Here is a 26,796-nt window from a genome sequence, read left to right on the forward strand (position 1 = left end):
CCTAACCTTTGTATTGTCACTTTAGGAGATAACGTCTTTGCTCTCGCTTTGTGGTGGACAATTCAGCAGTGAGCAGGAAATCCGTGTAAATGTAAGTGGTGACCGAATATTTCACTTGAGTCCACATATGGTATACAAATATGTTCTTTATAGTATTTTTATTGTATGTGGGTAGCTGAATACATTTTAAAGTTTCTTAGGAAAATAAGGAATCTTCTAAAAATGAGCAATTCTCAATTTCAGTAAAGATTCAGAACTGCGTAATGCACAAAATGCACCCTGGTATGTCTTCGTTTAAGAGTGTGAAAAGAAGCAGTGCCACCTGCTGGTAGGCTTTCCTTTCTATGCAGAATAGCTAAACGTGAAAATATTCAGCAGGAGTTTAAATTTGGTGTTCGCTTCTAAATCGATAAGAGGGCATATCTGGAAGAGTGAAACTAGGAAGCTTTACAGTTCTGGTCCCAATGCTTAGTCAGGGAATGTTACTGGATTTTAGTTACTACTTGTGTTGTAATGAGATGTTTTGAGTCTTTAGAGGGTGAATAATCTAGAGAAGCATAAACAAATAATAATAATTTACCAGGTCAAAGATATGGTGGGAAAACGAAATACCTAATAAAATTTCTCAGACATTCAAGCTGAGTATACAGATTTACCTCAGATTGAATGTTTTATCCTCATGTTCTCTGTACAGTTAACAGATTTTTTTTTTTTAATCTTTAATATGAATGTTCTGTTTTTATAGAACAGAATTGTGTATTTATATAATTCATGTGACTTCCTCCAACTAGGTATTTGCATCACTTATCTTCTCTTTATTTCAGTCTCCATTTTGGATTCTCAATATTCCTTCAGAAGAGATGGCAAGAGGACTAATGAAACGGACAGTATGTGCAAAGTAAGAGGTGAAAAATGTAAATAATAACATCGTGGAAAATTGTTCTGCTATATTGTGGCAAATACTAATTTTGTGTGGAGTCTTAAAATAAACAGTCTCTGCTTACCTTAGACTTGGGGAGGTGTTACTGGAGCCTGTAGGACTGATTATGTAGCGTGCCCATCCTCTTTACTTAGTGTGCAAACAACACAGGGTTTTGAGACTGCATTCTTCACTGCAGAGCCAGTGCTTGTCTTGGAGTGTCACTGATTTTTTTTTTTTTAGTCGTCTTGCATAATGTTTATTTAGTCACTTGTTTTAAAATGTGTATGGAATGAAAAGATAAAAAGGTAATACATAAAAACTGAAAATCAAGTTTGGAAGGGAAGAGTAGTGATTTTTTGTGTTGCCCTCAGACCACTGCAGCAGAGGTCCTACAAAATTCAGGAGCACAGGATTATACCAGAGAGTTATTATTCCAATGGTTTTTTGGTCCTATTTAGATGTGCCTGAATAACATACTTTCCATGATGCTTGAGAGATACCCCAGAGATATGATTCAGGATAAGAAGCAGCTTAGCTGTGGTATGGCGCTCTGACAATGTCTCTTATCTGTGCTGTCCTATTCAAGGTTAGTTTGGGCACCTCTGCAGAGTGTTGCATGGTTCCTCTTGAGTGCTTCTTGTGTCAGGTATTCAGTTTTACCTACAGTAACTTGGGTTGTATGCTCTTGCCTAAAGAAACCCCATGCATACAGAATTGTCCTTATGATAAGTATGTTTCCAATGGGGATAAACTGTACTGTGCTTCAAGCAGCTGTAGATAACTAAGGAGATAAAACATGACAAAACAGCATGCAGATGTTCTATACACCATATTTTTTCAACTAATGTATGCTTATTTTATGTAGAAAGCATAACTGGCCCACTGTTTTTCCTGGTCTGCTACTGGTTGTGGGGAGATATGTTAGTTTTAGAGTAAGATTGCTGGAGCATCTCCATTGCACTGATAATGAATATTAAAAGCTCTGAAGCATAAATTATCTAAATAAAGTCTCCCCAGCATTTTGTGGGTTTTTTTTAATATCTATGTAAGTGTGGAAGTAAGAAGTAGGCCTGAAGGTGGTGTTGCTGGAGCTTCAACAATTGAATAAAATTCAGATATATTTGGTTCTCTCTAGTACAGTCTATGCTGTCAGCATTTCCATTGCTCCATCTAGAAAGACAGTTTAAATTCACACAGAAACACAGAACTGCCTAGGTTGGAAAGGACCTTGAAGATCATCCAGTCCAACCATTAACCTAACACTGACAGTTCCCAACTACACCATATCCCTCAGTGCTCTGTCAGACCTACTCTTAAAACATCTCCAGGGATGGGGACTCCACCACCTCCCTGGGCAGCCCATTCCAACACCTAACAACCCCTTCTGGAAAGAAATGCTTCCTAATATCCAGTCTAAACCTTCCCTGGCACAACTTGAGGCCATTCCCTCTTGTCCTGTCGCTTGTTACTTGGTTAGAGACTCATCCCCAGCTCTCTGCAACCTCCTTTCAGGGAGCTGTAGAGGGCGATGAGGTCTCCCCTCAGCCTCCTCTTCTCCAGACTAAACACCCCCAGTTCCCTCAGCTGCTCCCCGTACGACCTGTGCTCCAGACCCTGCACCAGCTTCGTTGCCCTTCTCTGGACATGCTCAAGTCATTTAATGTCCTTTTTGTAGTGAGAGGTCCAAAATGGAACACAGGAATCGAGGGGCAGCCTCACCAGTGCCGAGTACAGGGGTCAGATCCCTTCCCTGTCCCTGCTGGCCACGCTATTGCTGACACAAGCCAGGATGCCATTGGCCTTCTTGGCCCCCTGGGCACACTGCTGGCTCCTGTTCAGCCGGCTGTCAATCAGCACCCCCAGGTCCCTCTCTGACTGGCAGCTCTCCAGCCACTCCTCCCCAAGCCTGTAGCGCTGCTGGGGGTTGTTGTGGCCCAAGGGCAGCCCCCGGCATTTGGCCTTATGGAAACTCCTGCAGTTGGCCTCAGCCCATGGCTCCAGCCTGTCCAGGTCTCTCTGCAGAGCCTCCCTGCCCTCGAGCAGATCAACGCTCCCACCCAACCTGGTGTCATCTGCAAACTGACTGAGGATGCACTCGATCCCCTTGTCTAGATCATCAGTAAAGATGTTAAACAGGAGTGGCCTCAGAACTGAGCCCTGGGAGACACCACTCGTGACCAGCCACCAACCAGATTTAATGCTTAATGATTTAAAACCAGACCACAATTCTTTGGGCTCAACCATCCGGACAGTTTTTTACCCAGCGAAGTGCGTGACCATCCAAGCCATGAGCAGCCAATTTCACCAGGAGAATGCTGTGGGAAACAGTGTCCAAGGCCTTGGTAAAGTCAAGGAAAACAACATCCACAGCCTTTTCCTCATCCAATAAGCAAGTTGCTGTGTTATAGAAGGAGATCAGTTTGTCAGGCAGGACCTGCCTTTCATAAACCCATGCTGACTGGGCCTGAGCATCTGCTTGTCCATTATATGACTTTTAATGGCACCTGAGGTGACCTACTCCATGACCTTCCTTGGCACTGAGGTCAGACTGACACAGTGGATAGAAACAGCTGCTTTAGGAAAAAATTAGACACTGTGAAAAATGCCCTTTTTTTTTTTCAGCTTAGAAATGTAGCCTTAAATAATTTATTCAAGAAAGGAATAATTTAACAAAATGGCTTACCACTGGGCCTTGGTATCTGCTATTGTCACTTAATAAAATGTAGTTCCCTTTTATTTTTGCTTTAGTGAGCTAAACCTTTGAACATTTTGAACATTTTCTTTCAGGAATCATCTTTGAAGAGGTACTACATGGCACTACTAATCCCTAAAGGCTGTGTTTATGGTGTGTTGTGAATGCATTATATGCAGTGACAGACACTATATGCAGTGATACTAGGACTCCTGTGCTAAAAAGATTTCTTAATTTCGTACAGAAAGTCCATTCTTTGGATATTTGAATGTTGGGGGAAAGGTCTGTGATGTGGTGGTGTGCCCTTCATTATAGCAGCATCAGTTATCTTCCAAGGCAATGCTTTTCTTACAGCCAGCAATATGGAAACAAAACAAAAAAAGCATAAGACAGCATAGTCTTTAAACATCTGAAAATAACAGATATCATAACCAAATCTTATGATGTCATCATACATAAGATGTTACTGTTTCGTGATTTGTTTTACTCCAGGGTAGCGTAACACTTCAAAAGTCTGTTCTTGACCTTTTCTAGCCTTTGTCTTCCCCATCAAATAGATAGGTGCAAGTAAATTTTGTCCCATTTGCTAGTATCACTGTGTGCCAGAAAAAGGTCTGGTGATATTCAGGGGTACTAAGACTGAAATTTACCTTTTAGTATATGTTACCAAACAAAAAAGCATCACTGAAATACATGTGTTTTTAATTCCTAAACTGGTGTCCCTTTACAACAAAACTTAAGCATGTGCTAAGAGTTAAATAATGCACTTAAGTACTTCATAAAACTAAGCCTAAACGCATTGGTCAAGAAGTTTAAAAGGAGTATCTGCAAGGTTTTTGTTTTGTTTTGTTTTGTTTTTCCCTGAATGACTGCACTCTAAAAACTTTATACTTTCAGGTCTGTATTTGAACTGTGGGGTCATGGAAGGTCTGCAGGGGAACTCTATACATCTTTGAATGACTATCCAATGGACAAGATGGTATGCATATAAAGAATCTGGATAATATGGTTTCTTAATCCCAATGAATAGCACTGCAGATGTACTAATGAAAGTGTCTTTACCTTTTTTTCAGCTTCCATATCTACAGTCAGACTCTACTTACAAAGTACATATTCATACATTTAATAAAACACTGACCCAAGCACAGAAAATAAAAAAGATAGATGTAAGTATCTGTTTAAGAAAACTTTGACATTTAATTTAATCTATTCACCTTGTTCTTATTCCATGCTATCAGTGTTGTCTAGAGTGTATTTAAGTTTGGGTTTCCTGAAGATCTTAAAGCAGTCTACAGCTTCTGTCTTATCTCTAAATGAGATCTCTGTGTCTGAATTAACATTCTCCTCAGAATTCGTTACTTTTTTTTTTTTTTCCTAAACAGACCATGTAAGACATATACAAAGACAAACCAAATATCAGTGCCGATTTTGTACCAGTGTGTGGGGAAACTGAAGCTTATTGCTCAAAACTGTAAGATTCAGATGGCTAGAGTTAAGCGTTAGATTTTTAGGAAATCTGTTATTTGATTTCCATATTAGGCATTTATTGTTGCAGAATGTGGAACAAGCCAGCCCAGTGACTTCAGCTGCAAGTTGTGGATTGTGTGCTGATTTCCTGTTCTGTCCTTATGCTCTTGTCTGCACTTGTGCTCTCTTCCTAACTGTATCAGTATTTTAATTAGGAAATTTTGCTGTCTTACTGTTAATTTTTGCTTTTCCACATTCTGTTTTTAGCAGCTATTTATCCTGTTTACTTCATTTACAGAGACTGAAATTACCTGTATAAATAGCAAATATCCTTTCCTCTATTTTAAGTTTTTGTGTACATGAAGTAATGCTGAGTATGTAAATTGGTGTAGCTGCACATCACTGAAATTTTAAATCCCATTGTTCGTCATAAGTGTTGTTTTTATAACTTGAAAATTGCATAATTAATGTGCACAGTTCATTTCCTCTAAAGTCTTCCCAGACAAGTTGTGGATTTCTCTGTTTGGAAGTGTTCAAGGCCAGGTTGTTCGGGGCTTTGAGCAACCTGGTCTAGTGGAAGGTGTCCCTGCCCGTGGCAGGGGGGTTGGAACTAGGTGATCTTTAAGGTCCCTTCCAACCCAAACCGTTCTGTGATTCTGTGGGTTCTGTTCAGTTAATAAAAAATGTTATGGTTCCTGATTTCTAATCCTAAATCATTTGAGTTATCTTTATTCACAAGAAAGGCATTTCAAAAATCCAGCAAAAATTGAGAATATGCTTTTAGTGGTAATCTATCATTTCTCACAAGTGGAATTATAGTTTGTTGTTTTCTTTTTATTTTGTTGTGGGGTGTGTATTTAAAAAATTTGACCCTGTCATTTTTTGCTGTTTATTGTATAGGCCCTTGAATTTCTGCCATTCAAAGGAAAAGTAAATTTAAAGAATCCAGAACACATATTCTGGATTTTGGAAGATTATGGAATGGATCCTAATAATGTTCCAGAAGACCCCCTTCATCTGTATTTTGGTAGATGGGTGCGTAAGTACGCTTACTTCAGTTGCTATGAGCTTGTATTTTCAGGAAAGTGTTTGTCAATTTAAGTGTAAAAAATTGTGTTGAGTTTTAATGGAAGCAGACAATATAATTATGGCTGAATCTGTCAGTGCATAGTACACCGATGCAAGTCTTTAACGTTCTTATTGTGACTAGGAAAAAGCAGATTAATTGAGTAATGTAGAGGTGGAAAATACCAAAGTTGTATCTGGGATCACACCTTACATTGCTCTCTGCTAAGGGAACTCAAGACAGCAGTAAGACTGCACAGCTATGGTGATGTATTATTACTGCGGGCCCAGATGGAGCTAGAAGCACCAGCAGCTTGTTTCAAACACGAATAAAGATCAGGAGCTATAGATGGTTTGTGGCCCTGCTGAGTTGCACCAGCCCTGCTGGAGCATTGTGTAAGTGCTTCAAGTGATCATGACGGGCACCTCCACAGAAAGGGCCATACTGACCCCTGAGGTGTTGGACATCAGCAGGTCCAGCCCACCGGCAGATGCCCTCCTGAGGGGACAATGACAGTGCAGTGCTGCGCAATATGAACCATGTTCAAAAACTATGTAGAGCTTCTCATCTGAGGTCTTTACTACAAACTTTCTTTCCTGTTGGGTATATGCACTCCAAACCTGCTGGGTTGTAGGATATCCTGAGGAAGTCTGATCTGGTCTTTTATTTTTTGTGAGGAAAAAGTGACTCCCCAAAGGACATTTTTCCAGAATGACACCAGCCTCTGATGAGAATATGTGCTTGCAGTGTCCTGGGTCAAGGGCAGCTGGAAGGAGGGAGTATCCTTGCTGAGGTTGTACAGCTATGGTCAAGAACTTGTGTACAGAGAGGTTGGAGATCCAGGTGTTCTGTTAGCACCTGTGAATATTCTCCATGACTGCGATTAATGTGAAAGCATCCTGGGTTGTGGCAATACTGCAAAACACTGCAGCTGTTGTCCCATCTGTGCTGGATTCCTGAAGTGTTTAAAAATGAGTAAACCAACCTAAAATTTAGGCAGGTGTATTTTGTTTACCCAGTAAGACTGATGTTGACTGGAGCTGGGAGATAGTGTTGGAAGAGCTTTTGAGCATGTTTTCTTCCAGACTGCTTTGGTCCTCTTCATCATGTTTTGGAAGTCTGATGTAAACGTGGTAGCATTTGGGTTTTGTTTGTTTTTCCAGTAAATTCTGATCGGTCATTGCTATCCTAAATTTAGATTTTGTGTGTGACAGAAATGCCAGTGAAAGTGGAAGTTCTGTGTGACCTTAAGCATGTGTGTGTGTATGTGCACGCACATGTTAACATGTATTTCTGCTATTCATAATTTTGAAATACTTTTAACTCTGAATTGCCAGGATGTGTTTTTCTGATACCTAGAATAATAGCAAAGTTGCTCTAATTGTTATTTCTTCACAAGAATTTTCCCTCTAAATAGTTTATATAATTTTGACCTCTGTGTTGAAGAATTTATTTAGGTGTTGAACCAAGTTATCTGTTTCTTGCAAAGAAGTCTGTCATATTTTCAGATGGCAGAAAGCAAGGTGATGTGTTATGAAATGAAGAGTTACCTGTTTGTTGGATGGTGTCACTTAAACAAGTATGTTAGCCTGTCTGCTTATATCTTGTATCTAAGACCTGACAGTGATTTTAAATGTTTCAACAGATTGCAGATGGCCAAAGAGAACTGATAGAGTCCTACAGTGTAAAAAAGAGACACTTTATTGGAAATACAAGCATGGATGCCTGCCTGTCTTTCATTATGGCAAACCATGGGAGAGTAAAACCCAATGATGTTGTATATGATCCATTTGTTGGAACAGGTATTTTTCTTTTTTTCTACTGGCAGAAAAAAATGAGAGATTGTGTTACTGCTTGCATCACACTTTTACCTTGCACAATGGCTTCTGGTGCTCGACTTAGATTTGAGATGGTATGAAAAGCAAAATGGTGATTATAAAATGTCTTGTTAACTTGAAAGGGATTTTGGGGGAAGGAGACCAACTTCAGAAGATGTCAGAAGTGTAATATAAACTGTTTATAAATCTTACCTTCACTGTATTATTTTATGTAACGTGACTTAAACATCAGTTCATGTTTGTCATGGACTGCTTAAGATCCAAAGTGACTAAGAACTGAAATTTGGCTAGAGCACTCCCTGCAGCTGCTTTCAGAATGATACAAGAAGCAGCATTTTTGGAGGTGGCTATTTAGAGGCATGCTAAGGGCACTTATGGCTATATAACATGACATAGCAAGACTTTAAGTCATAGCATCCGATAGTGATCAGTTCCTCGTACCGTCATGTCTTGTCTTTAGAATAACACTCTTCACACCACGTATTCACCCCCAGTTGAACTTTTCTTAGTTAAGCCAGGAGGGGGAGCTTTTGTTCCACATATTACTGTGTGTGGCATGGAAGTATTTCTTACCTAAGGGAAACTCAGCTGTTTTGTAGGTGAAATAGAAGAGCTGCTGTGTCAGCTTGTACCATTTAATCATACAAGAGTATATTGTGTTAAGGTACCTATACTAGTTTCTTCAAAAGCATAACAAAGGCTGTTTCTGACCTGGATTTTGGTAGACTTTGATCAAGAAGACTGTGCATGAGATGGATACGATTAAAAATAATTACATTATGAGAGGATGAAGAGGATTCACAGCAGAGAAGTTAGGGCGAGAGAAGACAACGCTAAAGGGTTGCTAGTCAGACAGATTCTTATCAGCATGTTGCTTCTCTGTACAATAGAAAACAGACCAGGGAAATAATATTTTCAGAAACAAGGCTTCAGTGAACTGTATGTTTTTGTCTTACATTTTTTTTCATGTATGACCTGATTTTTTGTGTCCATAATAATGTCTTATGATATTTCCTCCTCCTCCTTGTGCTTGTGTTCCTTGCAGATGGATAGTACTCTTTGAAAGGCTGAGGAAATTCCTCTACATCATCTCTAAGCAGTTTGTTTCATTTTGGTGTTTATGGTTTTGTGTCTTTTTACAAAAATCTGCTAAACCTAAATCACAAAAAAATATCTCAGATCATTCATTCTCTTGGGAGTGAAAGTTGGAGAAAAGAAAAAAAGGAAGGGTAGAGGAAGAAAAATCACATAGAAGTGGTGAAGCTATGGAAATTCAAGATAAATGTTAAGCCTTATTTCAGTTCAAAAGTGTAACATATAAAAAATTTTCCCCAAATCACCTAATAATTTGAATTGCAATTTTTGTGGTTTTATTGCACTAGACTGTAATATACAGGCTGGAGATTAAAGGTACATAAGGACACTGGAAATGCTGGGTGGCACACTGTTTGTGTATTTATGACTAAACAACTAAACAGTGGCTTTTGCACCTACTTTTGGTGAGTAAACCCCAGGAATTTCAATAGTCTCTTGAGGTCTGTTAGAGGATTTTCAAGATTGTCAGTGTAACAGTGCCCTGCCACTTGAATTTTGGGGGCATAGCTCAGAATTGAGAGTGATGCACTGGGTTTGAGCTGATGAGTTTGGAAAAGAATGTATGTTCAGGATTTGAGGAGCACTTGGAAGAAACTGCGGTTCAGATTCCTTTATTGGTGCAATTTTAATACCTGGCTTGTTTTTTTTCCTGAAAAGGTGACTAGTACCACATTAGAACAGCCTTGCAAAATGATGCTTCCTTCTTGGAAACAAATTGGTTTTGCTGGATTAGCCAAATCATAAGTCTTCCACACGACTGCAAGAGTCGACAATTGGAATTTGTCCTTGGAATGAAAAGTGCTTTAGACCAGGCTGGTTTAGGAGACTTGATCCCCCTTTTCTGTAAAGCAGAATTGGAATGGCCAGGATTGGTTTTGAGTTGTAAGATGTAACTTCCATAAACTGTTTAGATATTCTTTCCTCGGTGTTGGGCAAAAGGAAGCCTGGAGGTTTCTGAAAAAATAAGTCTTTTACCTGAATACTTCCTCATAGACCATCTGTTCTGGTTATCTCAGTAAGCTTATTGTGTGTACCTTTGGAAGATGTTTGTCCCCACTTTCCCTTTACCAATTTATGATACTGCATAATTGCAAGTGAATTTTTTCTTTGACATACTGGAGGATAGTTGTATGCAGACCCTCATCTGTGCTGAAGAGGTGGGGGAAATAGTATACGATAGAAAAGCATGAAGTTCTGTGCCATCATCATTCTGCTAATAGCCATCAGGGGACACAGTAATTCTCTGATTAACTCTTTGTATACATCTGTTTGATACAGTAGGTCAAAGGGCTGGCCATATTAGAATATTTAAGTAAGTATTCATGCACCTTCTGTGTGAACACAATTGAGCTAGTACCAGCTGAGATTTATTAAAAGCTGTAAGTTCATGTTTTCCTAACTTCTTTTTCTCTGTGATTAAAAACTTTCTTAGATGGGCAAAGTACTTTCTTCTTACTTTTTTTATAGGACTGGGTGGTATGCCATACTTGGGGTCAGGGCTAGCTAAATTTGTCTTGACCCTCTGGAGGTACTGCCCATCTGTTCTGAGGGATTGCAGCCAAGAAGGGAAATGGGTGACTCCTCTGGGGTGAGTAACCTTGTTTTTCCCTGATCCATTTCACAAGAAAAAGCAGAGGAATTTTTTTTTCCTTTTCTTTCTCCCTCGCCTTCAGTTTTGTTAGAGTTCATTAGCATATGATGTAGGAGTTTTCTAGTGCCCCGAGATGGGATCTTCAACCTGTGCACGCAGGGCATGTTAGGGACTTGTTGGTGCTGAGTGGGTGGCACAGGGCAGTGCAGCCTCCTGAGGTTCTCCTCTCTGTGCTGCCAGTGAATGGAGAGCTGGTGTCACCCACACAGCCAACTTGCGTATTGTTCTCTGTGCTGGTCAACTCTTCATCCTGCGGCAATTGTCCCCTTTATTTTAGCAGGACTGTTTGTATCCATAAGCAGTTGACATCAGTAGTGTGGGGTTCACAGCCTTGTTCTCAGTCACTGTTCTGTTTTAAACTATTCTCTTAGCTACATACCTCCTTACTAACAACTCAGTAACACAGCCTTTGGTAATCTTCTGCCATCGGTCCTCTTTTTCATTTGAAAGATGTTAAAGAGATAATCTCATTTGCTCTTTTCTGTGGGCTATTTGACCATTGCTCACTTTCAAAGGGAAATCACACATACCTTTTTGGTAGAGTTGTGGTTGTTTTGGTTGTTTTTTTTTTTTTAATTAGGAAAGCAGATCACAACAGTAGTGATTAAAAAAAAGTTTTATTGCAGGATTAGCATGCTAATAAAAGTACTGACAAAACAGGCAGCATACAGAAAAAAAATGCATCTGTATATAGGTTTCACACTACAAAACAATTACAGAAACTTTTTTATATTGCTGTTTACACTGAAGATACTTATATTTACAAGGTTCTTGACCATTACTTCTTACTCAGAGAATGGCCACATTATACAACAAGATTGATTTTAGACACAGTTAAGGAGACTGAGAACAGACATGGTAGAATTGCTATTTGTTTGGTGATGATGTTTTCAAATTGTTTGCCAACAATTTAAAATTCTGCTGCTTGCAAAGTAGAATTAAAAGTTTTGGTTCATATAATGATTAAAGGATCTTATTGTCTTGAAATACAGAAAACCATAAACAAACTCCTAAGTAGAACAGTCTCCAGAAACAAGGAGTGACATAGGGCATAGCAAGATAGGGAAGCTCAGGTATAGCAGCAAGGGATTTAATGTTGTTACCTCTGATTATAGTTGTGTAGTGATTCTAACTGGTTGGTAGTTTTAATATTTTTTTTCTTTCTTTCTTTTTTTCTTCTTGGGTCTAGCTTTGAGTCTAGTGTGCTACTGGTGTAAACTCCTGAAGTTCCTGAGCAAAAAATCCAAACACAGATAACATTTATGACAGCAGTTTATGCTTTTTTTCCTTTTCTTCCCTTTGTAGGTGGCCTTCTAATCTCCTCGGCACACTTTGGAGCATATGTGTGTGGTACTGATATAGATTACAACACAATCCATGGATTAGGTATGTTATGTTTTTCTAAGCCACTGAAATCTAACTCTCTGGAATTTAAGACTACCCATGGTAATGGGGGATACTTGAAGGATTTTAAAGCAATATTAATCTTCACAGGATTTGGTCATGCTTGGTTTTATTGACCAATTTACACATATCCTAGCTAAGCTATTATCTTATTTTTTAAGTAGGAAATATTTAATAAAAGGAATAATGAAAACCAAAACAAAGTTCAAAATAATAATTATAACAGCTGTATGCTTTCTTAGCCTGTGATGTTGAAGCTTCTCGTAATCTAACTCAGGAAACCTAATCCCATTCTTTCTTCTCTGAAAAACTGCAGTGCAAATTATATCTGATTTACTGGACAGGATTATGACTGAGGGATAGTGAGAACATCTTACAAATGAACGTTTTTATAAATGTGTTCTGTGACACCCTATGCAGGTGGCACAGCAGAACTTTTCTCATGTATTTTCATATTTCTTGCTACTTGTGAAGTTTATTGCAAATACTTGTGACAGTGAGTAAAATAAGGCAGGATATAAACTCTGGTTTTGTATATGACATTTAATTATTTTCCTTTAAAATAAGTGATAGAGTATATGAAAACTTTTCCTATAAAAGTTTGTTGTTGAGTGTGCTTTTTTTCCCCGTCCCATGCCCCTGACTCCCAACCCAGGCAAGGCAAGCAGAAAAAACCAGAAATGGAGAGGGCCAGATGAAAACATCAGAGCTAATCTCCGACAGTATGGTTTAGAGAAATACTACCTTGATGCACTAGTTTCTGATTCTTCAAGACCAATATGGCGAAAAGGGATGCTGTTTGATGCAATCATTACAGATCGTAAGTTTGTTAATGCTTTTTGTTGCCTAATAACAATGACAAAGATTATTGCTTGTGTCTATGTACATTGATTTAATGTCTTGAGTTCTCAGATCAGCCGTTTATGTATTACAAAAGATGACCGTTGAGAGCAGCACTGTGGAAATTGGATCTGTATTTGACATCTCTGCATTTCTTTTAAGGATAGTTATAAATGTGTAAAAAAGCTGATGATAATCCTTTCTTCCATGGAGAGACTATTATGTTCGCCAGTAGAAATCAATATAGCTGAAGATCATCCTTTGAAGAAGTCTCATTCAGTAAAGGCATGACTTTATTGATGCACAGGGACTTCTCATCGGAACGGTTCGTGCTGCTGTTAGGACTTCATCTGCAGCACACTGGAGTCTGCCATGCAGCTCTGATGGACTTCTGGGGACTTCTGTTAAGTGCTTACTGGAATGCTTCCAAAGAGAAATTTTAAATGCGTTTCTGATACACTTAACTACTAGAAGTACTAGTGGTTTAAAAGGATCTTCTGCTTTTTTAGAAACCTATGTGTTTAATACCATTTGTCATGCCCGAGAGGGAGTAGAGGCTAAGGGAATAAATAAAAAGACCTTGATACAGCAATTTCTGATCTGTAGTGCTGGCTCTTACGATGACACATTCATATTAATTAGGAACAGGGAGTGTGACTTTCTTTTGTGAGTTGCCTGCTAATTTTTATTTGTCCTGTTTGTCAGTAAGACAGCATATACTAATAATATGACTTGTGACAATTTCCAAACTCTGTTCTGACTTACACGTTTTCAAAATGGTGATATTGGTGCTTCAATAACGCTGAAACAAGTCTCCAAAAACAAATGTATTGAAAGTGAAATAAGTAATTATGCTGTTAGAAATGTGCAAAAATGTATGAGGAAAAGCCATCTCTGGCTCTTCCTATCTGTCTATGTGAGAGTTAACATTTGTGTAATGTGTTGGCAAGAAATTCCGATATATACAATTCAGTTTTGAAAAAGGTTTGCTAAGTGCTATAGGGGAGATGTTTTTCTGTCAAACAAAAGAGGGTGGGATTATTTGTCACATGTTGGAAGTGTAAGGAATATCTTTTAATGAACAAACCAGAAAAGCATTGTCCTTTGTAGTGTAGCAAACATCTAGACCACTAGAAGCCTCTTACAGCTGAAGGGCTTTCTTTGAAACAGTTTTAAAGTAACCTTTTGGAGCAAGAAGTTTTTAACAGATCCTGAAGAAATTACCCTTAACAACTTTTACTCTGTAAAAATTTTTTTTAACCTTTGTATAAGCCACTGTTTGTGCACTGTTGTGTATGCATAATATAATTGTATATTATTTGGCCAAAGGATGAGGTTCTCATCTCTGCATTATGCATTTGCTTTGTATAGCACCATATGGTATCAGAGAAGCTACTCGCAGAACAGGTTCACAAAAGGAAACGGTTAAGTCAGCTGAAAGAAGGTAGGTAAGCTGTCTTGTCTGTTGTAGAATATAAATGTCTCAATGGAAACCCAGTCACAGTTTTAGAATCTTTATTATTTCTTGGTTGGCTATTAGCAGTTTAAAAAAATGATAGTAATAATAATTAAAGAAGAAAAGCCCTTTTTGTTCTGTTTGCAAAACACTTCCTGAAATCCTCTTGGTTTTGTTCTCCCTGCTTATCATTTGCATGTGTTCAGATTTCAAATCCTATTTCTTGTCTCTGTGAACCATTACCTTGTGTTTCCTGTTCTCAGAAAGTTCTCTTGAGTTCCTGCAAGCTTCAAAATCAGTCTAGAATGGAATACCTCTATTTCACCTTAACCACCTCTCTTAGATTTCCACTGCACCTTTCTCTTCAGAGATAACACATGGCTTTTCCACTGCCCAGCCTTCCTTGTCTCCTGCCTTTCACTCTAAGTTGCCCTTAAGAAAGATGTGCAAAATAACTATTCTCAACATACTTGTGATTCTTTGACTTTCACAAGTACTGAAGATGATAGTCTGAAGAGACAGTGGGGGAATTTGGGAAGTCATATTCTTGGATTGTCCTAGGCAGTTTTGCAAATCTAAGATAGTGCTATTTTGTGGTTTAGGGGTGTGGGTGTGTTAATTGTTTTGTTTTGGTTTTTTTTTAATTAAAAATGCAGGTTTTACCTATGCTTTTATGTTTACACTTGCACATTTTTTGTTTAGCACAGAAAATCACATCTTCGTTTCATCTAGTTATCATCTCAGTGACATCTTTTTTGACCTGTTGAAGTTCGCGGCAGAGTATCTGGTGATGGGAGGAAGATTAGTTTACTGGCTGCCGATATACAGGCCTGAGTATGTATTGTTGATTTCTGGTATGTAGCGTGTCAGAACGGGTGCTACGTTCTCACTGTGCTTTTTTTTTTTTGGAGCATACTACAGCTGGAACTTCCATAGTACTAGCACTTAGGAGTAATGCTCAGACTTCATATTTTGAAACTTCATATGAGGGAAGGCAGATTTTGAAATAAGGTTTTTGGATGGAGATAATTCCTGACAAAAGCCTTCACATGTCCAGTAGGTTGAGGTTTAGTCTTAGAAGATTAAAGGCGCAGATAGAGTTCTAAGATAGTAGTAGCAAGGCTCTTATTAATATGTGTTTCTAGAGTAGTTGATAGAGGTGCATGACAGGGTCCTGTAAGAGAACATTCTTGGCTCTTTGGGATTTGGCACTATTAATTTAGCTTTCTTCTGAGAAATCAAAAGTCAAATGACCAAGAGATGGCAGTGAGAGGCAGAATGTGTAGGGAAGCAGCCCTGTTAAGGACGAGAGAGGCCAGCAGAGACTGCAGGATGCTGTCTGCTCAGTAGTGCTACCTGGGGTTAGAACTGTGTTTAAAAGGAAAGACATCTGTTTGCTTACCTTACTTCAGCATCTCTTACATACGGTTTTGAAGGATTTTTGTTTGTTTCTTTTTCAAAACTGTTTCCCAGTCAAGTGGGGAGTTGGTGTACAGTAGCTGTTTCTAAGTATTTTCCAGATGTAGATGTGCTCTGAAGGTAGCTTCTACAATGTCACGTGTTTCTATGTACAGGCAAAGTATACTGATACATAAAGTGGTTATTGTCCCTGGTTTCACCATGAAAATGGCTTGTGGCAGTCCTACATATAATTACTAAGTGCTATTTTGAAAATTTGGTATTCAAAAGGAGCCATTTCTGTTACATGCTTCTGTAACAGAAGAGTGCATTAGTAGCTTTTCTTGTTAATGCTAGTGTGGGGTTTTTTTTCTTAGGCTTTTTTTCTTGTAAGACTATTCACAAACAATTGCCATTAACAGTATTATAGCTAATTGTTCAAAATGTCTGTCTGTACATACAGAATCCTGACAGACCGTGTGTAGTTGTGAATTCTTAGATTTCCATGTCAATAAACTCTGTTTGGAATTACTGAGTTTATTCTGCTTGTCAAGGCACCAGAGCTTTTTGTCTGCTCATTGAACATTGGTAAGAGCACACTTCATCAGTACAGCAGTATAAAGTGTTTGACTTTAGATAACTGAGCTGCAGTCTGGTTCTACTTCAGTTGCTTTTTGGGAAGGTCAGTGCTCTCCAGCTCTAGTTGGGTTGCCTCTTAAAAAGTGAATTTGTACATACTGCTATGAATTGAAATAGAGTCACTATATTAGCACAGAATATTCTGATAGTCACTTTATTTTCAATTTACTGATGAACACAGGAACAAACATTAAAGCAAGTATGTGGAAAGCAGATAAGAGACTGTCTACTAATACATTGTGTTACCAAATATCCCTTAGCAACACCTGCCATCAGGGTCATGTGTTATTTGAGATCCCTGTGTATTACCTTAAATTAAAACTAACTGGATTAAAATGAATGTCTGTTATAACCACTGCTACTATATTTCTTACTAGATAATGTTCTAAGTTTTACCTGAAAGAATGTGGAAATATATGCATTAATGCTAACAGACAAGGCTTTTTAACAAAGTGATAATGATCTCTCCCTCTGCAAGATAGCATCTCACTCCAAAGTTTACTCTTTCAATCTGACATTGAAATCATTGTTGAGTCTGAATTCTTTTAATTCCTTTGCAGTCAGCCTTTTATATGGTTATGAAGAGAAACTTTTAAGATGTTGTGGCAAAGTGCCTACCTTTGTAAGAGAAAGAGGCAGTTTGGTGATACTAGATGTATCAGAAGTCTTGTGTAATAGAAAAAAAATCTGAGAATTAATTTGATTATCCTTTATCAAAAGCATGTTCTGACTTTACCTGGCAGAAGTAGTGGCTTGATTCCACAGATGAGAAGTGACTGAAAGGTGGTTTTGCGATCTGGAAGTCTTGGAACAATGCAAAGAGGCAGTACTGTTTGGGGTTTTTTTTTTCCAATTTAGAAGTCTGTATTTGATGTTGTCTTACTTGTTTAACAGTTCACTATTATCTTTAAGAAATGTCAAGATTTCTATCAGCACCTAGATGGATCCTATTCTGAGCTGTGTACATTTGACTTCTCATTCTCCCAGAACAATACATTTATTTTGTAAAGTGCATTCAGAAATTTCACTTTTTACAGGAAAAATGCGAAGCTTCTCCTTTGTATCTTTTAAGCTCGAGTGATAAGTGTGAAAGTTGTTTAGTTCTGTTTTTAATGTCTGACTTCTTTTGACCCCCAAGCATTGGGGAATCATAAGAGCAAGCATTTAATGTGAAATCTGACAATACTCTATACCATCTTCTGTATTATGTTGTAGTAACTATTACAGGAAAGCTTATTACGAAAACTAAGACTCAGTGACTGAGCTATATTTCAGTAGACAGGAAGAATGTCTGATCTCATATTTGTCTTTTTAGCTAGGTCAGTACTTCTTGCTCCTGTAGTCCCATGCAAAGCTCTTAAATCCTTAGATCCTTCTTTCAGCATTTGGAGAAACAGAAGGATTGAAAGCAATCTAGAGAAAGCTGAGTCTATAGAAAATGGCATGCTTATGAGATGGGGGCATTTAAAACACTAATTGCTTGCTTCTGTAGACAGGATTTAACTGCAAGTCACTGTTGCTACCATTTGATGTTAAAAGATAATGGATTTGTTTTCTTCCCTTTAGAAAAAGTAATTACAGTGTGATAAATTTGTGACACAAAATTCTGAAGTCCAGGAATGTCACTGTCTAATAAGAGCTGGTTTAATATGATACAATATGAAATTTGAGTGTAGTGGTCTCCTTTAAGGGAGCTGGGCTTAAATCTCTTGTTCCTGCAACTTTTATATATGGTGAGTGTGGAATACATTTTTAAAATCACAGCTCTGATTGGATAAACTTTTACTCCCGATTGGCTGAGATATTTTGTACTTGAAATTACATAGGCAGGCTTATTATACATACATTAATATAATTTAAATATGTGTAGAAAAAGTCTGTGTGTGGGTCTCTTTACTGTGATGTTTTAATTTATTCTACACATTTTATGTCACAAGATGATTGGAATATATGATGTAAAAACTCTGGAGCACCAACACCTAAATTTCTTTAATTGAATGAAAGTGCACAGCAACTTTCTAGTGTAAGCCATTTTGTGAAGAATCTGTGTGAATTTTGTTTCAGATGCACATCTTCCAATTCATGAGCTTACAGCTCTATGAATGTTTATTCCTTCCAGATATACAGAAGAGATCATTCCCCGCCACCCGTGCCTGGAACTTATTAGCAACTGTGAACAGATGCTTTCCAGCCACACATCAAGGCGCCTGATAACCATGGAAAAGGTGAAAGAATTCAAGGTAAGCTTGAATTCCTGATTATATTGTGTAAAATAGTAGCCATTGCATTCATGAAAAATTTGTGCTATTCAGCATTTGATCCTTATTTCTACCACACTTGAGTTTTTTTATGATGAGAGTTAGAGCTTTTGTAAAATTGCTACATTTCTTTAAAATACATTGGGTAGTGATTTCAGGGATCACTCTGGTTTTGGTCTTTTCCTTTTTCATCTCAGTTTTTTATAAACTTTTCATTCTGAGCAAGCCCCTTAATAGTCTGAACGAGGTCTTTGAACTTAAGGTTACTTGTGAAAGTTGCATTATGCATTTCTTGGAAAACCTAACTGTGTGAATCCCATCTGCAGAGTTGCCTAGATGCCTAACTTCCAATTGATTCCAAACTGTAATTTGATGCCCAAGTAAATACTGAATGTCTTTGTCAGTCTTGCACTACACATAAACTGTAGTCAGTTCTGCTACTTCATTCTTAGAGTGGTACTTTGTAGCTTTTGAAATAATATTGTAGCTGTGACCTAAGTACAGTGAAGTACATTGGCTGTTTTTTTTGGTTTGGTTCATGCTAAGTGCCTCTCCTGAGGCATTTAGACCAGAGAATAATGCACTGAGGTCTCCTTTCTCTTCTTGCTGCTTCTGTTAATGGTGTTAATATTAACTAGTATTCTGCTAATACTGTTAGATGCTAAATGAAGGTGAAACAAATTCTTAATGAAAACACTCGCAAAGGGTGAGCAAGTGTTTTTAGTATATTCCTTATCAGTTGGAAGAGCTATTTTAAATGATAGGAGGTACAGTCAGACTTCAGTGTCTGCATGGTGCTTGCACCAAGAACACATCAGGGTTTCAGTACTGCTAATGATGACTGAGATTCTCAGGCAACACTGGAATTTTTTTAAAACACTGTATGTGAAGCTGCCAGCTTCACCAGCAGCAAGCAAGGAGGGTAAATTATGAAAGTTTTTGACGTGTATGTCTCAGGGTGTTCACGGAAATTTTCTGCAGGAGTTTTATTACTGCCAGTGGTGTAGGATAACATGATCTAATTTAAACAATATATCTACCCTTCTGCAAATAGACTTCCATCATTTGTTATTCTTGTTTTGTGCATCACCTGTTCTTTAGCACATGCTTTGACAGGTTCATGTCTGGAAATGCTTAGCTCTGAGCACCTGAGTCTAGTTGGCAGGCTTACTGCTTAGATAAAACTGTGCAGGTGCTTACACTCAGGACTCCAGATGTCTTTTAGATAATTTAAAGATACCAGAACCCATGTAATATTTCTGATCATGCAAAACTTGTCCAAATAACAAAATACATATTGACTCCTTTAGCTAGCGCCTGCTTGGTTTAGGGTCTTCTTGTTTTGTCTCTAACTATTGAAGATTTCTCCACCCCAGTGTTGCTTCCCTGGGACATGTTTTTTCCTGTCTTAATACCCTGAAAAACCTTTGAATTGGATGCATCTGACTCACCAGATATGATCAGATTCAATAGTTGGAGCTTTGGCCGTTTTTCTTTTCCCAAATGAAAGAGTGAATTTTTATGAATATACAAGCATTTGTGTTTCCAGACAGTTCCTGTCTGCTTTACTAAACTGGTTTGTAGCAAGCACTCACAAATGCCTTTTAATTCAGCTCAGTGTAGTACTTGCGAATGGCTAAGAAGTTTTACAAATCAGGTAGCATCATTATGCAGTCCTTCAGTTTCCCCAGTGTTTGCCACCAGTAATGAATTGCAGATTTCACAGCAAATTCGATTTCACTATTAATACTCTAAACACTTAACTGGAGATGAATTCAATCAGTTGCTGAATGTGAAACTGGTAGTGCAGTTTGACTGTGCTTGTAATATAAAGGAGACCAAAGTGAATGCAAAAAGTGAATAGGTCTAGCTGAAGTATTGATCTACTATAATTAATCATAAGCATGAATATCATAAATGTTGGATTAAAAAACACACAAAAGGTGGTATATAACTCACTGTCTTGTAAGCATTCATTCTGTACTATTTAAGTTTACGATTAAATCATGCCAACTGGAAAAGATTTCTTACTGAACACAGTGTTGATATGAATAGACTGTTCCAGCATGTTCACAATACGAGTAGAAGAGTTGTTGGGTTTTTAACATTTAAGGCTTTTTTAAGACAGCCATGGTGGTCGTTAGTAACTCCCCTCCTCCCCAGTCTTAATTTATAATGGTAATAATAAGTGAATGAAGGCAGTTGTTGCAGAGAGCAGATAGCAGTAGCCAGCTAGCGACTTCTAGTCTTCTGAAACTGTCAATGCAGAAGAATTAGAGAAGTGAAGAACCGGAGTGTGGAACAGGAGAGGAACAAAACAGAAGTGATACAAGGTGAGAGCTTACTAGCCTGTTGTGTTACTTTTTTCTATGGACATTAGTGTGCTTTCTGTTATTAAATGGATATGGATCTCCCCAGTATCTCCCTAAACCAAAATAAACTTTCTAATCGATATTATAGCAAGCAGGACTATGTGTGAGTCTACCCTCATTGAATTGTGAAGGAAGAGGATTTTTTTAAGCAGTAAAAACACGAGTTCAGCTTCTCAAAGAATGTAGACATTCATATGTAAGAACTGAAATACAATGGTAGTGCAAGAATGAGAAGCTGTTGGCTGAGTAGATTCATGTTGTAATGTCTGTCGACTGTGATCTAGTAGGAGCCCAGCTTTAGGTCAGAGGAGGTTTGAACTAATTCTTCCAGCCTGAATCGAGTGAAATGAAAATGTACCTTCCATTGTGCCAGTTTATTTTTCAAAAGCCTTTAAAAATATAGTTATGTAAGGCTGAAAGGTCTCAATCTGTGTCACCTAGATCTGAATTGTTGTCATTATTTCTTATATAAATGTCAAATAACTGGTAAGTGGTTCAGTAAGAAATAAATCAGTAGGAAAATTGGAGTATAAAAACTTACAGCATTATTACCACAAGGGTTCTTGGGAATGTCTATCTGGTCATCAACTGTTTTCAGAGGGGTGGACTTAATAACAGTGTTTAACTGTAGGGTCGTTTGGTGTTCCCTTTCTTTACAACAGTACCTCTAGCTTTCTGTTTTCTGAGACTTGTTGATTTCCCCAGACCGAATTATTTCAGCTATTGCTGAATTACCTGTTTCATTCCTCTGCTGGCCATCTTACAGAAATATATGGTATCTACTTGGCTGGTAAATGCTACCTAGTTTTGAAGTTTTTAATCAGGACTTCTTAAAAACAATATTGGAGGGGGGATCTGTATTTGACAAGGGTTAAGAGAGACACCTAGAAATTATGTAGCAAGATGAAACAGAAAACTGAAGGATGAACTCTGAACATATGACTGCCCATGAGAAGACTCTGGAGCATTGGGCATACAAATCCAGTACACTGAATGGGTCTAGCATTTCCATGTGTCACAGCTCCTTCAGAGTGATTACTGGTGTAGATTTTTTTTCTTACTGAATTTCACGGTGTCTGTTACTGGATATGACCCTGTTGTCCCTGATTTGGAAACTGCTCTGTGTTGTTTATAGCTGTATAACATTAGTACAAGTGGTTTCTATAGCTACTGTCCAGCACCAGATGTAGAGTGGTAGGAAGCTGTGATAAGGCTAGGAAGATTTTTTTTTAAACAAAAACTGGATGTGGGTAATTACCCTGGGGCTGAACTGAGGCATGCTAGATTCATAAAAACTTTTAGAATATCACCTAATATTCACCAAGTTTTAAAGAAAAACAGAGCTTTCTTGTTATCTTTAACTTTCCTCCTCTTTCTTCTACCTCTATTTATTGGAGATCTGTAACACCTTTTTTAGTGTTGTCTTTAGAACAAATAAGTATTGAGTTGAAAACTCAAATTAGCTAAAAGAAGTTTGGTAGCATGCACTTTGACAAGAGCTTTGCTGGTTTTCAGTTGCCATGGGAAGTCATTGTAGAATGTTTCAGAGTAAAAGTTTTATGTGATGACTGTTGTTTGCAGCTAGTCTGCTGTTTTGAGAACTTAAATTATTCAGTGAGAGAACCAAGGATGATGATAAAGAATGACCAGAGACTAATGAACATCTTCAGTTCTGACTTTTACAAATAAAGGAGGAAGTCTTTGTCTCGGTAGTGCTGGCAGACTGGGGAAACAGCTGACTTAGTGCCAAGTAGGCTGATCCATGCTGATCAGTCTTGGAAATTCTTACTTGGGAAGTCTCACTGTTCTGTGTTGAATAACCAATTGCAAACTTTATGCCTTGAAAACTATGTACAGTTTTTTTCAAAGGAAGTAAGTGAAAAAAGCTAGTCATTCCTAGATGCAGTTGTATATTGCAAGCAGTACTCCTTATTCCTCTTCCAGTGTGTCATGTTAAGAGAAGGAGACTCTCTCCCTTAAGACACTGTGCTTCAGCTCCATTCCCTGAATTTAAGCCTTTTGCTTTAAAAAGCAAGAGAAAGGCAAAACCATCCATATTAACTGCACCGGACAGTTAATGCACTTCAGGGAGAGTTGACACTGCCTGCTTCCATAAGAAACATTCTCTTACTGCAAAACATTTCTATCAGATATTTAGAGTACATATTCTACCAATTTATGCTACTCAAGATAGTGCTTAACTGAGGATGCTTGACTGGCTTCCTTACTGAAATGAGCTGGTGCCTGATGCCCAGGCAAATTCTAAATAGTCACAGCAAATTGTTTCATGAAGATTATTTGTGACAGGTTTTTATATCAGTAGAGTTAAATGCAGCCTATCTCTAGTGTTCAGTTTGTACCGATTCAGCTCCCCATGTAAATATAAAATACCATAAGTTAGAATTTGTTCAGAAATTATTAGTCTTTGACATCTGAGAATTCCTTTTACTTTGTTCAGTTCTCATGCTGCCCACAGAACTGTTTTGACTAGTAAATGTCAACAGTGAGTGGCATCTCCAGGTAGTATAGGATTTCTTATTTTCTCTTCCCTTTTTTAAGAAGCAATTACCAATCTGTTATTTTTCTTTAAAACGGTTGCCATCTTTATTGGGCAGTACCTCAGGGGAGAGGTACGGAATGGAAGCTCTTAAACTGGAATTATTGTGATGTGGGTCAGGAGCTTCCTTTATAGGCTCTCCCAGACTGTAGATCTCCTCTCTTCTAGTGAGCAGTGGTTTGCATATCTTCTGATGAGGCCTGGATTTACAAAAAACGTTCTGTTGTGGAGTGACACACCAAATCTTTTTCATTTGATGAATGCAGATGGTTCTTTTACAGCTGAGTTTAACTTGAAGTTTGTTCTCTTACATATCATATCCTCTCTTTGCCCTAACCATCTTGGGAGTAGAAGGAGGTAGTTCCTTTCTTCCTTCCTCACTTCACTCTGAATCAGCATTTTGTTACTTAAGGAGGCAAGATGAATGGTGTACAGATGTGTGACTACTTCGAGGTTGTGGGGATTAATTTTTATGTTAAAATAGTGTTGACCCATATAGCATTATCCTTACAGGTCTAATAGCCCACTCATTTATCAAAATAAACAAATTATGTAGAATTATCATTAAAACACATCCCAAAGGTATAAAAATATATGATATGGGTAGGTCAAAGAAGTATTTCTGACCTGCAAATTCAGAATAAACACTTTTCTTCAGAATAGTAGTGTCTATGAGACCTGGAGAAATAGGTATAGGCTGGCTGTGAGAGCAGCATCTTTTAATTCCTTCTTGTTTCCTGTCTGCCTATGGTATTTTTTTTCCATGGACATGTTAAAAACCCGTTAGCCTGAGAATGGTCTTAAGAGATGGCAGTGTCTCACAGGTGACCAAAAGACAATAAATAGTAATGCATCTGCAGTGGGTTTACTGTGGTCATTTTCTCCTGCCATTTTCTAACAGTGCAGTATTTAAATAGAACTGATCTGCTGCTACTGGTGTACATGCTTTACATGTTAGATATCCACATGGATATCCACTTAACATTTAACAAGTTAATTTAAGCCAGTGGCATGCTACTGGTAACTGCTAGGGTAGCAGATGAGAACTACTTCATAGGAGTATCTCATTGTGTCCAGAAGAGGGCACTTGTATATGCCTGCAAACATCTTGCTGTGTTGAAAAACCTTTTGTCTCACTCCATTAGAATGCATATTAGAATTTCCAGAACAAGACGAGGTGTTGATCTTGCTAGGTGAAAGCCTGGAAAGGCTACAAAATAGCTGAAGGGGGAGATTGTTCACTAGGATTCAGTTCATCCTTGCATTTTAATACTTTTGTAGTGTGAAAATATTTATTTAAATCTATTTCCATGTTCCTACTATCCTACTTATGCTAAAGCATTCCACAGTAACCTTAATTTCAAATATGAGCAAATAACTCTGAACTGTAAACTTAAGTAATGAACCAATCTGTATGTTGCCACATTACTTAAAAGAAATTATAACAATGAGGATTTGAGGAGAAACATTTAGTGGAATAGAGGTTGAGTTCTGTCATATGCTTGTTCTTATTTTCTCTTTGCACAGTTCAGTTGTTCTGCTTGAGTCTGCTTATCTCAGTTCCGTCTTGCTACTGAGCATAATAAACTGACACCAACCATCAGTGTAAAACTGTTTTTTTTTAAAAGTTGCCATCAGTTTTCTTTAGCACTCAGATTAGTTTGATGTGTTGTTGTTTATCTTACAGTATTGATAACACTAGTTGACAAGTATCTGAATTGTATAAAGCCACAGTGTACACAAGGAACTAAACCTTTGTATAGATAATGGACCAACTTTCTAAACTATGTTCTTCGCTAATGTCAAATAGGTATTATGTGTAGGGATTTACTGTGTCAACTTTAACTTTCAGAAGCATGTGAATACTGCATGTGAAAAATCCTCTGTGCTTCAGTAACTGTAGGAACTCATTTTAGTCATTTGTGTTCCCCTTCTATTTGTATTTGTGTTCCACAAACGTCTCAGTAATTGAATTCTCCAGGCGGTATTTTTTTTTTGGAAACTAAGCTTTATATTTTCCTTTATCAATAAAGTCTGTGTGGTGTAGTACCTGTGCTCTCATTCATTCATGCAAGGGTTGAATTCTGGTGATGTTAGCTGAGATATTCCAGTGATGCAACACTGTTAAAAACTTCAGATGTCTGGTACTGACAACTTGCATCATTTTGCTGTACAGAGTAGAATAATGAAAATTTGAATGAGTACATAAGAAACCCAACAACCTAAACAACAAAACCAGCAACAAACAATCCTTGTCTGCTTACATCTTGTATTTGATCAATGTCAAATCCATTGCGTATGGATTTTGATTTCTGTTAAATGTTAAGACTTTGCAGTAGGATGTATATGTTCTTGTTAATTCTAATGGAAACCTTAGCATTCTATTTTTGAAATTCTTTAATCTAGTGACTTAAATGTTTACAATTAAATTGTAAAAAAACTCAACAACTTTACTCTTGCTTGTAATGGTTTGAAAAAGTCTGGTGGTAAACCAATGGCAATACATGCTGAACATACCACTGTACAATCTAATGCTTGCATTTTGATACCATGCAGGATCAAGATCAGAATTCTCACTTGTTGGATGGTCAATACATGCCATACAGGGGACACAATTCTTTTCGTGAGAAGTATTTCAGTGGTGTGACAAAGAGGATTGCGAAGGAAGAAAAAGACAATCAGAAGTAAAATATAATATAAACAGATTAAAAAATGAGGAAAGAATGAAGATTGTGTTTCTTTGTAAGGACATCTGGATATGAACATTCATTTGGATGCTTCAGAAAAATAAATACTGCTTTTAATTTTAAAACAAGATGAAACCCACAACACAGGTTGAGAGCAGTTCTTTTTAATTAGCTTTGTTTATAGCAGATTTTATTGTACAAGTTTTTTGAGCCTTATTTAATTTATATTTGTACTTTCAAGTACTAATGATGATTGACTAAAACTATTATTATTGTTCTTTCACCATTAATGTTTACAAAAAAAGTAGTAGTATTATTTGGCTTCTTAAACTGTGAACATCTGGCTGTTTTAGAAATACGTGGTGGTGATCAAGGATTGCTTATTAAGAAGATCATTTTCATTTGGTTTTTTTTTTTTGTAAATGGTATACAATAAAACAAAAGATTGTTGTGA

The 26,796-nt window shown here is 37.7% G+C and overlaps 1 protein-coding gene across 3 annotated transcripts; it reads left to right on the plus strand.

The window, feature by feature from the left end:
• On the plus strand, nucleotides 1-26,796 carry TRMT11 (tRNA methyltransferase 11 homolog). Of its 3 annotated transcripts, XM_026845588.1 has the most exons (12): nucleotides 1-91; nucleotides 825-898; nucleotides 4,512-4,593; nucleotides 4,688-4,780; nucleotides 5,982-6,116; nucleotides 7,793-7,949; nucleotides 12,037-12,117; nucleotides 12,791-12,955; nucleotides 14,347-14,419; nucleotides 15,134-15,265; nucleotides 18,588-18,708; nucleotides 26,212-26,796. In XM_026845588.1, exons 2-12 carry the CDS (start codon nucleotides 861-863, stop codon nucleotides 26,341-26,343), a joined length of 1,209 nt encoding a protein of 402 aa, XP_026701389.1. In that variant the 5' UTR covers nucleotides 1-91; nucleotides 825-860; the 3' UTR covers nucleotides 26,344-26,796. The 3 variants fall into 3 exon arrangements, with proteins under 3 accessions (XP_026701389.1, XP_026701390.1, XP_026701391.1); XM_026845589.1 differs by lacking the exon at nucleotides 1-91 and having other exon boundaries at nucleotides 833-905; XM_026845590.1 differs by lacking the exons at nucleotides 1-91; nucleotides 825-898 and adding an exon at nucleotides 1,413-1,508.

The sequence above is a fragment of the Athene cunicularia genome (genome assembly GCF_003259725.1).
Source record: "Athene cunicularia isolate RWA chromosome 3 unlocalized genomic scaffold, athCun1 chr3_part1, whole genome shotgun sequence".
NCBI lineage: Eukaryota > Metazoa > Chordata > Aves > Strigiformes > Strigidae > Athene > Athene cunicularia.